The sequence below is a fragment of the Eschscholzia californica genome, unplaced genomic scaffold, assembly GCF_041429995.1.
Source record: "Eschscholzia californica isolate CP2 unplaced genomic scaffold, dmEscCali1.0.p SCAF_2, whole genome shotgun sequence".
In the NCBI taxonomy this organism is placed as follows: domain Eukaryota; kingdom Viridiplantae; phylum Streptophyta; class Magnoliopsida; order Ranunculales; family Papaveraceae; genus Eschscholzia; species Eschscholzia californica.
Genome location: NW_028238309.1, coordinates 6,577,521 through 6,594,836, shown reverse-complemented (window position 1 = coordinate 6,594,836; position 17,316 = coordinate 6,577,521). Strand labels below are relative to the sequence as shown.

Sequence of the window (17,316 nt, the reverse complement as noted above, 5' to 3'; positions counted from 1 at the left end):
GCAATCGGAACAATGTGATTATTTAAATTAGTGTAAACCATATTAAAATGTTATTTTTTTAGTTGTATTTGATCGTTTTAAAAACATATTTTTGGTTCTATTTTTTTACCATCCAAAACACTACGTTAACAACAGTCAACAATGACACCTTTACAGTAATTTGTGACACGTTGAAGAATAACTTGAGGTATTGAAAAAATATAAAAAAAAATGCTCATGGGCCTGACAACCCCGACTCGATCCCTAACCAAAGAAGCTAGTGGTTGGGCCTGGACTGGGCCCTGATATTTGTATATACGAGCCAAGTCTGTGTAGGCGGGTTGGGCTGGCCCGACTTGTCGGCCACACCGGGGCCCTCTTTCCACGGTACCAAGGTAGTCGGTTCTCCACAAAACAGTTGGCGGGTTTCAATAGACTGGGCAGTTTGGAAACTTGGAGTAAAAAGAAAACAAAAAAATGAAAGACCATTGGCGTTTTAAAACCACTTATTTGTTGTTTTAAGAAGAGCTAATGGTTTTCCAATTTCCATTTATTATAAGTATCTTACTCTCATTTCTTCTTTCATCAAAACACACAAACCAGAGTACCCAAAGAAGAAGAAGAAGAGTCCTTATCCACCTCCATTAAAAGGTCAAAAATACAAAGTAATCAGAGTTTCCAAATCAAGAAAAAGGGTAGAGAAGATGAGTTCAAAAGTGAAAGCTTGTTGGGTAGTTGCAGCAAGTGTTGGAGCTGTTGAAGCTTTGAAAGATCAATTAGGGTTTTGTAGATGGAATTATGCTATTAGATCAATTCATCAACATGCCAAGACTAATCTCAAATCATTTTCTCAAACCCAGAGAGTAGTTTCTTCTTTTGTTTCTAAGAACATGATGATGAGTGAGAAAGTGAAGCAATCAGAGGAGTCTTTAAAGAATGTTATGTATTTGAATTGTTGGGGACCTAGTTAAAGAAACAAATAAAGGGGGGAAAAGCTAGTAATTACTTAAGGAAATCATTTAGGATGATTTATCAGTTCTTCCAATTTTAAATGAGAAAATGAAGAAGAGGGAAGAAAAGAATCCATGACATTTCTTATTCTAAATGTTGTACTAATTTGTAGATAAATTAAATAAAATTGTCAATTAGATGCTCTTTTTATGATTGTCAGTTTTTACAATTTCATTTTAGAATTAAGATAGGGAAACTTAAGGGTTCTGAAATCATGTTGTGAAACAATAATCAGGGCCGGCCCTGACAATTATGTGGCCCGAAGCGAGTTGGGCAATTGTGGCCCCTATACTTTATACTCGTAATATATATATATATATATATATATATATATATATATATATATATATATATATATATATATAAGTCAATACATAATGGTCGACGAAGCCGAAAGAATCATACCCAATAAAGGTGAGTTTTTGGATAATAAGCAACTAACTCCCTGTTATTTATAAGTTATATCTGAGTACAACAAGTTGCAATACACATGCACAACAATTTAGCCGATCTTGCAGCCTAAATTAAGAGAGATTTACCAAATACTTACTTTATCAAACCTTTTGACTACTTTATCTAATCTTTTGATTGTCTTTGAATCTTATGATAGACTAATAAGAAGACAGTTTTTTTCGTTGAGAACACAAAAAAGACATTTTTTTGTTGAGAAACACGAAGAAGACATTGGTGATGAGATTCGAACAAATTCATTTTGAACTTAAATTCCATCTTTATGGATAGGACTAGTGACGCGGCTCTTAAATTTTTTATTAATGTAGATAATTTTGTCAAATTTAAATGACAAAAATAGTTAACCTTATGATTTTTTTTTATTTTAGTAATGTTGTTTCTCTCACGTTTGTAAATGTAAAATCACTAACGATTGTTTTTTTATATGGTAATTATATGAAGAACAACAATACGCTACTATTATTTATGTCACAATTAGTAGTAGGATATATACACTGTGTATCTATATACCCAAGACAGAAGCTAAAGAAATATGGACAAAGGTATTAATTAGTATATTTGTGTGCATATAAACACCTGAGTATGAGATACGTGAGATGTATAGTCGTATAGAGAGAGATGTGGGGTTGTATACATATACTGAAGAGTGGGACTGTGGGAGACTATGAGAGAGTTGTGGAATGTATAGAGACCGACTTCTGTGGTTTATACGTATAAAGAATATATTAGAGAGAGAGAGAGAGAGAGCTTGAGAGGACCTATCAAAATGGAGTCCACTTCCTGTCCTTATTTTGCTTTTAAGATTGGGCCCACCAATAAAAGTGGGTCACTTTTCTCTTACGTTGGGGGCTTGGGGCTCTTTTGTTTATGAGAAGATAGATAGCACAACCCTGTAATACTCGCGGCCCAGTTCTTCTAAGTTATTCTTCAGGCACCCACACGGAATACCTTGTTTCATTTTTTCTTGTGGCCCCCTAAAATTGGTGGCCCAAAGCGAGGCTTTGCTCGCTTTGGGCCAGGGCCGGCTCTGACAATAATACTGTATATGTATTTGTCCACCCCTCTTTGGTGCAGGGGCCCTCTTTGGCGCAGTGATTGGACACTCCCTCTTAAATTTACCGACGGATCCAAAGGTGTGTGGCTGCATCACTTGATCCTACCCAAAAAAGACCGGGCCTATAGGCCAACTAGACAATGACCTAAAGCCCAATTATATTATTTATACTCTAATAATCCCAATTAAAATAACTAAAGATTCTACCTTCTGATTCGAACCTGGGACCTCTAGGGTTTTCTGGAGTTTATGTCAACACCTTAGACCACTTGAGCTACCAACTGTATCGTGAAACTTAAGCTTTAGGTTAGTGGTTGTGGTGTCGGTTATTATGGTGGATGTAGCAAGAAGGGTTTAATTCCTTCCATAAATATTCAAAGTACATTTTTCTTTTATGTTTGAAAATTATTCAATTCAACTAATAAACTCTATAAAATTCAATTCAACTAACCTAAACTTCAATTCAACTAACTTAAGTTCTATAAACTTCATTTTATCTACCCTAAACTCTATAAATTTCAATTTAATCATCCGACTACACAATTAAATTTTGTACTTCTATGTTTACATTTCTCAATTCTTCATCTCAAATCACACCAAAATCACTTCTCTTATTCTACTAGAGGCGGAACCAGGATTTCAAATCAGGGGAGGCTAAATTCTAGTTTGAACTCGACATATTTTTTTTTTCTACGTACTGATACTATATAAACTGTGGTCCACTTTCACCTATATATGATATGTTTCAGTGAATCCCCTCAATAATTACCTAATCTAGGTTTAAAGTTTCGAAACATTAACTTATATGAAATTAATTTTGAGCTAAATTCTAATATTATACAATGAATTATAAACTATCTAGGTTTTGCATAAGTTTTCTTATCTAGAGACCAAAATATAATAATTTTCAAAAAGACACAACAAAGCCCTAAAATAATTTGAAGAGAAACAATTATGGATATAGACTTTATAAATTTTTTTTTAACAAATTTCATGATCGAACAATTTAGAAAGAGAAACAAAAAAAATAATAATTTAGAGAGAGATAACAATAATGAATCTACAATTTTGCCTAGGTTCAATTCCTGAGAGGTTAAACTAATTTAGAACAATCAAGCCTTCAAAGGAAGAAAAAACAATAAAACCCTAAAACAATCTTTAGATAAGAAACTAAAACAAATTAACTTTTGATTACCTTAATGAGTAGCTACCTCTCTAGTCCCTCCAAATCTTCTCTACCTCTAAACCTCTCGGTTAACCCTCTTCCTCTCGGCTGATTTTGGAAACTCCTTAACCCTCCAAAATCCTCTCCAAACCAGACATTCTAAAAAAGATGAAAACTACGAAAATACCCTGCTCCGTTACAAAATTTATGAAAACACCGAGAGGAAATTGCCCCTTCTTGCCCTCATGTTGCTTCGTCCATGTGACTGCTACTACTTCTCCTTCATCATTAATAAAGTATTCAAGTTTAACTATCAACTACGAAAACATATAAAGGAAAATTGTCATCGGGTTCATCAAGTTCAACATCGGGAGTTTCAGACTCTACTCCAACGCTTGTAATCGTTGATATATTAATATAATCAATGAATATAAGTATTTTGTTGATTATCGTATTTGAAAAATATTTATGTATATATATACATATATTTTTTGGTATAAAATTTCACACCCCCTAAGTGAAAATCTGGGATCCGTCCCTGCTTAAACGTACGAGGTCATGGGATCGAGTCTCGGTGGAAGCAGTTTGTCATCAAGATTTATCCCATGTAATTTAAGTTATAAATAAAGTAAAGGTAGGAATAGATGAACTAAATTTAGTTTAGCTCCCCGGGTGAAATACTTTCTATGGAGAATTCTTCATGATGCACTTCCAACAAAAATCATGGCTCTTAAATATATTGAACTAGCTTCACGTCTGTGTTCCATGTGTAATGAAGAATATGAGAATCTTGATCATTTGTTTTTCACTTCTAAAGTGGCGAGGGAACTTTGGTTATGTCCCCCCTTAGGATTACGGGTAGATTGAAATGAGTCATTTAATAAGTTAATTTGCTGTTGGATACAAGAAGAAGAAGATGAAAACCGTGTTACACTCTGGTTTTATGTCGCTTGGTTCCTGTGGAAAGCTAGGGACAAGTGTGTCTTTGAGGGAGAGAAACTGAGTTGTTATAAGATTATCCATGAAGCTTCGCCTATGCAGCTGGAATTCCATGGTAGTTTCATGAATACCTCGACGTCGGTAAGAAGAAATGAAGAACATGGGGTCACGGTTTGGGTTTCCCCCGAGAGAGGAAAATTGAGGATCAACTTCGATGGAGCATTTTCGCAAAGAAGAGCTGATTCGATGACTGTGTGTAGAAACGAGTATGGGGAATTTGCATTGGCTTCTACAAACGTTGTTAGTACTTCCTTGACGCTGGAAGCCGAAGCTAAAGCTGCCTACTTGGCTATTTAGATGACACTACAATTACCGAAGTATGAATGTATTACTGAAGGCGCTGCCTTAATTGTTATTAAAGCTTGCACAGGAGAAGAAAAAGACATTCCATGAAAAATTAGATCCATATTAATAAGAATCTGAAGGGAAAGTATACGGTATCATCGTTGCACCTTTGCATTTTGGTACCGTAATGCAAACCAAGTAGCACATTGATTAAATCAATTTTTTGTTTAATCTGTGATCTAAAAGGGCAATTGTGCTGTTAGATTAAGGGGTGGGTTATTTCCTAAATAGCCCCTAACTTTATGGCCAGTTTCCTGTCTAGCCCCGTACTTTATCGAAAATATCTGGATGGCCCCTCTTTTAGTTACCATTAAAACTCCGTTAACTAGTCATCACCTCTCTCTCCTCCATCTCATCACCTCTCTCTGCCACCTCATATTAGCGCCACCTCATCGTCTTCACCGGCCGGCTAATTTTCCGGCCGGCGACCTTCAAACATTAAAGAAGAATTTTTTTTTTTTCTCTCTCTTCTTCTTCCTCTATCTTCCTCCCCTGTTTTCTCTCTCTTCCTTTCCTTTTCTCTCTTCCTCTCTCTTCGCACTCTCTCCAGCCCACAATCAGAACAACTCTGTGGGAAGCAGCATCGTAATAAAGTCGTCAATCAATTTGCTGAATAAGATTGTAATAGTTTAAGATTGAACATTCTTCAGCAATAAAATTGATTTTTTTGGGTTTTCACTACTAAAAGATCTAAAAATGGAGAAGAAATCATATAAAGTGCTCGTTCAACTGAGGCACAGGAAATTGAGTACCAAGTAAACCTTGAGAACCAGAAATGGTAATGGGGATTCTAGAGGCCAGTTTTTTCTCTCAGCTGCTGGTAACAAGAATTCAGCTCGTATGTCTTTGCCCAGGATCTGCTTTTAGTAAAAAGGATGGCGAAATCGGGTCTGATTGGCTCTGAGAGTACCTTATTTAAACTCTCGTCAAAGGCGACCTGAAATGAAAAGATCAAAATCATTAATACATGAAGAGAAGAGAGGGAATTGGGGGTTAGGGTTTATATATTATATTTAGTTCATATATATATATATATATATATTATATTAAAACAGGTCAGTCGGTTATCCAGGGGATAAGTCTGACGTTCATTTTATTACCTTTGATTAAATCGAACGACTGATATAAAATCTTCTTAGTGTAATTTGACTTAAACCATAAGGGTATTAGTGTAAACAATTAATTATTTTTAGTTATTTGGTTACAATCTCCCACTTTTATCTCTCACGATTGCACAATTAATTGTTTTTCTCCCACTTTTGATTATTCGGTTACAATATCCAAAAAAACTACCTAATACCTGCGGCCAAAACTACCCACCTTTGCACATTTCTAATTTCAAGTTAAAAAGTTCCTTAATTTTCTCATGAAATCAAAACCTCCAAATTTGTTTTTAACTCTGCCTAACAAATTCTCCTTAATTATAGCTACCATAATACTCTCCACCTTCTTTCACTTTTAAATCCAAAATATCATAACTCATTTAATTATCTCAGAGAAATGTTCAGAGAAATCGTGTCTTCTCGGTTTAACCTACAATTTATTTTTGTTCTCCTCGAAGGCGTTAGCCAAGAGGGATCTTCCCCGTCCGTAGGACGGGGAGGGAACCTAGTATATATATATATACCTGAAGAGAGGGGTTAAGTGAATAAGCAGAGAGAAGGTTAGGTTTGGAGATGATTTGGTTGCAGAGACGGTTGAAAGAGCTGGGAGCCTGGAGAGGATATTAAATTGAATATCTTCTCTGATTGAACTTGGCCACGAATCTCCCTGTTGTTCCTCTTCCTCCATTTTACTTTAGAGAGAGAGAAAAAAAAAACAATTTGTGGGAGGTTTATATTATTATCAATCACACAAGTGATGAAACTCAAAACCCCCTTGATGCAGGGGCACCCGGCGTGGAGACTAATTCCATGACCGGACCCGGTCATGGACCAACCGGCCAGAGAGAGTAGAATTAGGAAGTCCTTATTTTAGTATGATTATTAATTAATTTGGGTTTAGGAATTATGCTATTTTAATATTTCCAATAATTGGAAAGGTTCATATTTGAGTCCAAGTTATTTAGGCAGTTGCAGTATTTAAGTATTTAGAAAGTTTAATTCAAGTCTATCTAGGAAAGTCCAGAATCCTATAAAAGGATATCTAGTTTGTCTATTATTCGCAGATTGAGAGAAAAACCCCATTGAAGTTTTTAATAAAGTTGAGTATTTAGAGTTATTTGATCTTTATTTTCATTTTTCTTATTTAATTATTCGTATCTTTTAATTCCGCTGCGTTTCTACATCACCCCTGGTGTGTTCATAGATGTTCAAACTACATTCGATTTGAAGATGAAGCTACACGTTTTTCAGAACCCATGTTGCTCACATGCTCCGACCTCAGAACGAAACCCTAGATGAATGATCCTTGTACTTCCTTGTTATTCCAAATTGATCAGTCAAACTCGAAACCCACAAAATTAAACTAGAGTGAATTCAAAATATTACCATAGAATTTTAGATCCAAATCAATTAGTTCACGTATTTGAATTTGAATTTAACATTTCAAGGCTTCTTAAAAAGAAGAAGAGAGATAGAGAGAGAAAGAACAAAGAGAGAGAAAAAAAAAAGTATTTTTTTTAATGTTTGAAGGTCACCGGCCGAACTTCGCCAGTAAAGACGATGAGGTGGCAGAGAGAGGTGATGAGATGGAGGAGAGAGAGGCTATGACTAGTTAACCGATTTTTAACAGTAACTGAAACAGGAGACCATCTGAATATTTTCGATAAAATAAGAGGCTAGACAGGAAGTTGGTCACAAAGTTGGGGGCTATTTAAGAAATAACGCTTACATTAAACCAAACTAAGCCTAAGGTCGACAAGAAACGACATTGCTTAAAGAAGTACCAATTATAAAAACAACGGCTAAACGGTAGTTTACAGAAAGTATGAAAAAGACAGATTCAACCTCAAGGAACTAATAGAAGTAAACTAAAAAATCCAAAACATAAAGGGTAAGATAGTCAAATTTCATCCAACTAAATCGGCAACTCATACGGCCATACCCTTGGATTTCTGACCACAGTTTTGCTTTTGTTGAAAAGTCAACAAAAAGTCCCCACACTTTCTGTTTGTTCATTTCCTCCTTTTATCACTAATTAAAAGTCTTATTAATAAAATCAAAATCCACAGAATTTCTAAAACCCACTTGCAATTGCTGGTATTTTAAGATTCAGATTTTCCTTTAGTAAATACTATATATATAGAGAGATACCCACTTGTGTTTCTTCATTAGAAAATCACTATCAATTTCATTTTTCTGAGAAGAAAGATTCAAAAGAGTCGAAATCAGAAAAAGTGAATAGAAAATGAGTAGTGGTTCAGTTAGTAAAGCTTGGTTTATAGCAACAAGTATGGGAGTAGTAGAAGCATTGAAAGATCAATTAGGGATTTGCAGATGGAATTATGCTTTTAGATCAATTCATCAACACACAAAGAATAACCTCAGATCTTATACTCAGGCACAAAAACTCTCTTCAACTTCTTCTCCCAAGAATATTAGTATGAAAAAAGATGAAGAAGTCAAAAAGAAGATTAAGGAAGAAGCAAGAAGGAATGTCATGTTCATGGTTGATGTGGTTTAGATTTAATTGTTATTCATTTATGTGTTTGGGTTTCAGTGACTAATTATATCTGTAATCCCTTTGGATTTGATCTTATAAATTTTACTAAATTATATACTGAGTTATTAATGATCTTTCACTCTTAAAACCTAAAACAAAACATTGCAAAATCAATTTTCAGATCTAATTAGAATTTAGAGCACAATTGAGTTAGATTACATAAGGGTGGTTTTTATCTACCGTCGGATTTCAATTGATTTCTAGTATTTCAGTCATTACAATGACATTTATACATTAACGATGTAATAAACACGATAACTGCCCAACTAAATTAAGTAAAGTTCAACAATATTACTTATGCTTGTCCACCTCGAATTTCAACTCCATAAATTATAAATCAAATTAGTGTTTTTTAATGTCAAATTAATGGACTACCACTCTTGTTTCTTCTGCTTTTTTTATTTTCTCACCATCTCCAAATCTACTCTATAGGTGACTTTTTAAAACATTAAATAAATCTATGTAACAAATTGGCTTCATATTTCATAAAAAAGAAAATTGGCTTCATAAATACTATCTAAACGCGCCAAATATAATTTCACATACAGTTGCAACAAACATCGATCAGATGCAAAGGTTAAGAGTCCCTTTGTATCCCATTCACACGTCCTGATTGGATGTGTGAGAAAGATCACACATGAGAGAAGGACTATCTAACAACCAAGACTATAATGTTTAGGTCATCTCCACTTATTGTCAATTGGTTTTGAGTTGGATGACTACAAACTTAACATAGTATCCAAGCTAGTGTCACATGTAATAGGTATAAAGTCACACGGGCTCCACGTCACCCAAATGAAAAGACACGTGTTAGGCTAACCATGTCATACGTGAGGGGACGTGTGAGAATAGTTCCACATTGGAGAAGAGTTATCTAGCAACCAAGAATATAATGTTCAGGTCTTCTTCACTCATTGACAATTAGTTTTGAGTTGGATGACCACAAAATTAACATGATAAAACCACATTGGGTAGTTCCAAAGGCGCATCACAATGCCATAAGACCAAGGCTACCCTTAAAGTGGTCTCGCGAATTATTTGATTAAAAATAATATTCAAATAGAAAAGAAAAATCATATACAACATACATTATTATTCAGGTCAAAATATTTATAAAGATTAAACTACCCACTTGGATAACCAATCCTTTAATTTTATTTCTTTAAATTCTAAATATACATAAATTTTTCAATAGATTTCGCATTCTAATAAAACCTATATATTTAGAAAAGATTTATGAATATCTTTTTTACAAAACTCACTTTTAATACATTTTTCTAGAAAAAAATAGCGTCATTTTCCTCTGTTTTGGTAGGCTGGGTGCAAACTCGACTTGCAGAATGCAAATTCAATTAGCAGATCTTGCATATGCGGTTTGCAAAATGCGAACTTGCGCATGCTGAACCTGCAAGTTCGGTATGTAAGTTTTGCAAATTCGATTTGCAGAACGCAACTCACTTTTTATATCTCGCAAAACCTGTTTGCAAAATGAAAACTTATTTTAAAGATATCGCAAGCTCGGTTGCAAATTTGGAACAAAAATAATGAAAGTTTCTTCTCTAAATCTGACAAAATTTTAATCTTCTTCATGAGAACGAACACAAATCTTTTCACCCATAATCTGACAGACAAACTCTTTATCCATTATGGAACAGAAAAAACAGTAATCAAAATAAATCGAAGTATAAACCTCTAAAACCCTTTCATCCATAATTAAATTCCAATCAGATCTACAAACTCGATCCTAAGCTTCTTTTCTCACCTGTAACATTCATTAAAAATTTAAGTCGACCTATTCGATCAAGCAACAAACAAAAACATTAGATAGGAAAAAGAAGAGAGAAAGAAATGTTCATATGTGAAAGAGGTAAGAATGGCGAAGACGATGACGTCTTTCAAATTTGTCGAAGATGATGATGGCGATGACAGACTCAGAAGAAGAAGATGAAGATGACGACAACAAACTTAGACCCCAACAATAAGAAGATGAAAGAACCCAAATTTATGGGTTCCTTGATAGGTAAAGTGAATTTTAATGAATAAGAATATCGCAAGAATGAAAAATAAATGAACTAATTGTTAACTAGTGTTATTTTGTAACACATGAATGATAAATAAACATACTAGTCTTAACAATTTTAGTGATTTTAAAAAGTAACTTGCAGCAAACAACTATTTGGCCTTTGGCCATCTGATTGTGCTTCTATTTTTTTTTTTTTTATAACATTGTGCTTCTAATTAAAACTTGGATATTATGAGTTCGAATCACGGTGGAGAAGTGAAATCATCATCTACGGGGATAGAGTAAATGAATGATTTGGAATCATCACCTATGACTATAGCGATAGAATATAGATGATGGATTCGCCTCCACACGGATGGTGGCAATTCAAAGCATTTGAAGGGTAATATGGCCAATTCGACCTTGGTAAGGAGTTGAGATTCGTTTCCTGAATTTGAGGGAGAAACCGGAGGAGGATCGATTCAAAACCATGAGTCGGATTCTGGGAATCTCACCAATTTGCCACACACTTCTTCCTACCGAGTGACAATACTACTACTAGTTTATCTGAAACCGCTCACTCCATTCGCGGGCCCCGTTTCCTTCAATTCTGTGTTTTCTGTCTTCTTTCAGTATCTGTTTGTTTCTACTTTCTACTTTCTATTATTATAAGCCCACAAATCCCCAAAACCATTTGCAAATACATATCCTGGTTTCTGGTTTTTAATCACTACTAGTTTTATGCGAAGGCCTATTTAAAGTCTTCTTTCCCCATTTACAAATTCATCTAAACCAACTTTGAAATTAAGGAAATCCTGCCAGCTAGTGAGAGATTCAAAAAACACCAGAAATAATATCAATTAATCAATCAATAGAAGATAAACAAAGATGAGTTCAACAAGCAAAGCTTGGATGGTTGCAGCTAGTGTGGGTGTTGTTGAAGCATTAAAAGATCAAGTTGGAATATGTAGATGGAATTATGCTCTAAGATCAATTCATCAACACACCAAGAACAATATCAGATCTTATACTCAGGCCAACAAACTCTCTTCTTCTTCTTCTTCCTCTGTTATTTCAAATAAGAAGAAGATGATGAGTGAGAAAGAAGAAGATAAATTGAAGAAATCAGCAGAAGAATCACTCAGAAAAGTTATGTACTTGAGCTGTTGGGGACCTAATTGATGATAAATATTTTTACGGACTCTCAATTGATTCAAAATCTCTTTATCATCACTGTAAATGCTATTATCATCAATAGAAATTTCTTAGTTTGATATTTAATTTCTCTGTTTGTTTATTATATGATCTTTTTTTTTTATGAGATTTATTGTATGATCTGTTTAAGTTTTTTTTTTTTTTTTTTTGGAAATAGTCATTAGAATGGTACTGGGTCTAAAATCAAATTATAGGTCTAAAATCCATCTAAAATACTTTATTTATACCTTAAATAAAGGGATACCAACATAAAACTTTTAGAATTTTAGAGCAGACACTTTACTGATTGAGTTATCAGTTGTTGGCTATCATCTATTAAGTTGTAGGGGAAGGGTAGCATAGACTTGTTGTAAAGGATCAAATTTTGATTATCTACAGTCTATCAGATAACACTTATGTCTTACTGTTTGCATCCAATTCACTGTTACAGTGTTACACACTAGAGTAAAATCCATTGTTAATCAGCTGGAATATATATTGATCTCGGTATTATCTTCATTTATCTACGACCGGCATGGTGACAAATTATGAAGAAAATGTTGTAAAGCAATCGTGGTGAGACTGAATGTGATGTTCCTTTTAAGAGGTTAAACACCCTTATCTTGTGATGCTTTTGAAAATCGTGAGTACGAAAATTATCAAAGCAAACAATAATACAATATCACTAACAGCCTAGAAGGCTAGTCCGCATCAATCTATCCAAAACAAAACTATTTTAAGTGGGAACAACATCAGTGATACAAGTATTCCTTGCCGACTCATTAGGTGATTGTCTCTTAATAAGACAAGAGGTATTTTGTTCAATCTTCGCGTAGGCCGATGGAATTTCTAAGTTTCAAGCATCTACGACCATGGGGTTGCAGTCTCAGGCGATTTGCGACTGAAACCCTATCGATTTTTAGTTACTATTTTTGATTTCGCGATTTCAAGTTCATCCCAGATATGCAATTTTAGAGTTTCAGTCGGAAAGGGAGAGAGATATGAGAAATGGTGGTGGTGGTTGAGGTAGTGGTAAGATGAGAGAAAAAGATCTGAAAAAAGAAAATGATAATGTTAAAGGTCTCTAACAATGGTAGTTTGAGGACAATCCTAGCGGGAGGGTACGGAGGAGAAAAAAAAATCCATTTTTACCCAAATTTTGTACTTCGAAATTTTTTCTTCCTTCTTTAAGACCACTAATTATAAGCAATGCCCAAACTTGTGGAGCTTTCGTAACAAATTTATAAGCAATGCCCAAATTTGTTAAAAACCACTAATTGTAGAAGATTAGTGAGATGCATTTGTCAGTTGTTCATGGCACCTCTTGCCTGTGATCCAGTAATTTTGGTAGACGGAGACGGAATTGTGAGAGCGGATGTTCCTTTTAGAAGGGCAGAAACAAAGTATAATGTCGAACAAGTAGGTGAATTATTCTTTCACCTTATAATAAATTACGCGAGTTTGAAAGGAAATAACAAATTATTCTGCTATTTGCTTCCCATTTTTAAGTCTATGCTACCCTTCTCCTACAACTTAGGGGGGGTAGTGGAGCAAGACTTTCGCGGACTCTTGAGAGTCCGCGAAAGTCTGAGGCATTCAAATCCAGACATTTGAGAGTCCACGAAAGTCTGAGGCATTCAAATCCAGACATTTGAGAGTCCACGAAAGTCTGAGGCATTCAAATCCAGACATTTGAGAGTCTATGAAAGTCCGAGGCATTCGATTGTAGACAAAATATGTCCCAGACTTTGGTGGACTTCATAGTTTGATGAATTTGTGAAGGATTTGGGACAAATTTGGAAGCCAAAATGTCTTTCAAAAAACAAGAGACATTTGAAGTCCATCATGTGATAAAAAAACAATAATAATATTAAAATAATAAATGTCTACCAAATGTGATTAAACAATAATAATAATATTAAAATAATAAATGTCTACTAAATGTCCATCAATGTCCACAAATATTCACAGATGTTTACGAAAGTCGAAAAATATATTTTTGAAATGTTAGTATAAACATATTATTTCATGTGATTAAACAATAATAATAATATTAAAATAGTAAATGTCTACCAAATGTCCATCAATGTCCACAATATTTACAGATGTCTACGAAAGTCGAAAAATATATTTTTGAAATGTTAGTATAAATATATTATTTCATGTAATTAAAAAATAATAATAATGTTAAAATAATAAATATCTACCAAATGTCCATCAATGTCCACAAATATTCACAGATGTTTACGAAAGTCGAAAAATATATTTTTGAAATGTTAGTATTAATATATTATTTCATGTGATTAAATAATAATAATAATATTAAAATAATAAATGTCTACCAAATGTCCATCAATGTCCACAAATATTCACAGATGTCTACAAAAGTCGAAAAATATATTTTTGATTAGCACAAATATAATATGCATTACACATTTTGTCAATGGACTAAAGATCTTAAAATGTCCCCAGGACATTTTGTCTATGGATCAAATGTCTTAAAATGTCTATAAAGACAAGACATTTTGTCTACAAACTCTCAATGTCTTGAAAATGTCTATGAACACATGTTGTCTATAATAACTCATCCGAAATGTCTTGAAATGTCTATGGGACATTTTGTCTATGAAAGTCTGTGAAAGTCCCGCTCCACTACCCCCCCCCCCCTTAACAAATCATAAAATTAAACAAACAGAGAAATTAAAGATCCAACTACAAAATTTCTATTCATGATAATAGCATTTACAGTGATGATAAAGAGATGTTGAATCAATTGATGAGTGTAAAAGTATTGATCATCAATTAGGTCCCCAACAGCTCAAGTACATAACTTTTCTGAGTGATTCTTCTGATTTTTTCAATTTTTCTTCTTCCTTCTCAATCATCATCTTCTTATTTGAAATAACAGAGGAAGAAGAAGAAGAGAGTTTCTTGGCCTGAGTATAAGATCTGATATTGTTCTTGGTGTGTTGATGAATTGATCTTAGAGCATAATTCCATCTACATATTCCAACTTGATCTTTTAATGCTTCAACAACACCCACACTAGCTGCAACCATCCATGCTTTGCTTGTTGAACTCATCTTTGTTTTTATGAAGGATTTTAGAACTTGTTGAATTTTGATTGAAGTTTGGTAATGAAAAAAAGTAAGTAGTAATTTGTTTAGTTTGATGAATTTTCAGTGAAGAAATTGATAGGAAGATTGAGATCTTATATAGAGACTAGTTTACTACAAGAAGATACTAAATGAGAGAAGAGACAAGAAAATGAAAAACAGCAGCAACTAATAAGTGGTTTAATTAGCAAGTGGTTTTTGGAAATTCATTTGTTGTTTTTCCACTAGATATGATTTTTTATTAAAGAAAACCATGGGCATGGTTTGGAACCATCTTGGATGTTGGTATTAGTCCCCCATTAATTAGGATCATTCATGGAAATTAAATAGATAAGTGAGTGTGCCCTAAGATTCTCACTATGTTTGGGGAAGTTTTTGCTAAAGGCAATGTTTTTTCTTGTTAAAGGGAATGCAATTTTTTGTTAAAGGTTTTTAGCGTTTGATACCCACTTTTTCTATTCATCTCAAAATTATTTTCAAATCCTAAATCTCTCAAAATCCAAATCCATAAACGTCATCTTCATATCAAGAAACTCTATTCATCCCTCCATTTTTGTCCCTCCCCCAACACTCCGTAGATGTGGCAACATATCACTTGAGTGTGGAGCAATTGGAGAGAAAATTGTGAGAAAATATAATCCAGTGATATGTCGCTACATCGAGGAGGGCTGGGGAGGGACCAAAATGGAGAGATAAATAGAATTTTTTGCTTCAATATCAGAATCATGAAGGTTCACAAAGTGCATCCTTTGTAAGCCATAATAGATGCAAAAAATTTTGTAAAATAAAATAATGTAGAATCAAAATACTTTACTAAATCAATATTTGGACATAAAATCGGTCTCCAAATCCAAACAGTATATGAACATTTCCAAACAGAGTAAAATCGGTCGTGCAACCGAATTTCGTAGAGAAAATAGGTTCTAGTCTACCGATTTCAACTGTAAGAAACTGAATATTCTGGGGGAAATTAAACAAGGTTGGGCTTATTAAGCAGTTATGTGTACTCTTCTTGGATATTTTGTTTCTTATTCGTTTATTCATCTTCACAATTTTTTATCTCACTATCGGCTAACATCCGAGTTGACCTGTAATACACCCCTCCTCCATCAAAATCAGTTACTGACCGATAGTCGGCCAGTGGCTGGCCGCTTCAGTCTTTATTCGGACCTATTGTCTTCTAAGAACTTTAATGTTAATATTAACTTACCTTTCGACCCCGGAGGACAATACATTTCGGATAATAATTCCCACCTTTGTCGGCCATTTTTTGCTTCTCGTCTCTCAGCTCACTTTTTTCGATTACTTTTGTGTTTTGTTATCGAATAGATTTAACTCATTATCCAAATTCCTTAACATTTTCACTTCCACCATTTTTCGCTATTCAATTGCGGTTATTTGTTGGATTAGTTTTGTATTTATACTTACACTATGATGGCGATCCCAATTACTAGGTGCCTGACCTGCTTCTACTCAGTCGAACTCGAGCGAATATGGTCTCTTTGTTTGGAGAATACTGGCGAGATAACTCGGAATCATCTTTTGGTTTCTTCTTGCAGACATCCTCGTTTCTTTTTGAAATTTTAGGTGTCTGTTTAATCTATCTTCAATGTTACAGGAAATTAGGTATAAGTTTCATCTTTCAATCAATCAAGAGGACTCCCAAGATCAAATTTCATATCATTCTCAAGATGAGCTGTCAAACGTGCAAGATACAGAATGAAGAATGTTTTACAAATCGAAATATATAAGGCAGTTCTTCATTTCCGTTATTTTATTTTTGGGTTAATTCCGTTTTGGCCCCCGATTTGTGACCAACTGGCCGTTTTAGCCCCCATAAGTGTCCGGCAGTTCGTTTTGGCCCCAAGGGCCAAATTTTTGACGAAATTATCCTCGGGGGCCAAAACAGAATTATTTCTGAAAAAGGATAAAAACAAAAAAAAGCCACATCACCCCTTTCTTTATCATCCACTTCACCTTATCTCTCCTCCATCTCACCACCTCCTCTCCACCTCACCCTTCTTCTCCGGCGGATGGTGACCGGCCGGAATAAAAATTCCGGCCGGTCACCTTTAACATAAAAAAAAAAAAAAAAATTTGTATCTCCTTCTTCTTTCTCTCTCCTCTTCTTCTTTCTCTCTCTTCTTCTTTCTCTTTCTTTCTCTTTCTCTCTCTTCCCCTTCTTCTTCTTCTTCTCTCTCTCTCTCCTTTCTCATTTATCTCTCTAAAACCTCCGGCGAAGGGGTTTCCTTCGCCGGAGGCCTGCTTCAACAGACCCTCGGGGTCTGTTGAAGCAGATCTGCAACAGACCCCCGAG

At 34.4% G+C, this 17,316-nt stretch overlaps 3 protein-coding genes across 3 annotated transcripts; 2 read left to right on the top strand and 1 right to left on the bottom strand.

Moving 5' to 3' along the window:
- Nucleotides 1-499: 499 nt before the first annotated feature.
- Nucleotides 500-1,133, top strand: LOC147555721 (uncharacterized). Its single transcript, XM_086662940.1, has one exon. The coding sequence runs from the start codon at nucleotides 684-686 to the stop codon at nucleotides 948-950; it is 267 nt and encodes an 88-aa protein (XP_086519066.1). The 5' UTR covers nucleotides 500-683; the 3' UTR covers nucleotides 951-1,133.
- Nucleotides 1,134-11,382: 10,249 nt separating this feature from the next.
- LOC147555720 (uncharacterized) lies at nucleotides 11,383-11,970 on the top strand. The gene has a single exon (XM_086662833.1). It carries the CDS (start codon nucleotides 11,578-11,580, stop codon nucleotides 11,869-11,871), a length of 294 nt encoding a protein of 97 aa, XP_086518959.1. The 5' UTR covers nucleotides 11,383-11,577; the 3' UTR covers nucleotides 11,872-11,970.
- Nucleotides 11,971-14,583: 2,613 nt separating this feature from the next.
- Nucleotides 14,584-15,168, bottom strand: LOC147555719 (uncharacterized). Its single transcript, XM_086662882.1, has one exon. It carries the CDS (start codon nucleotides 14,964-14,966, stop codon nucleotides 14,682-14,684), a length of 285 nt encoding a protein of 94 aa, XP_086519008.1. The 5' UTR covers nucleotides 14,967-15,168; the 3' UTR covers nucleotides 14,584-14,681.
- Between the last annotated feature and the right edge of the window lie 2,148 nt (nucleotides 15,169-17,316).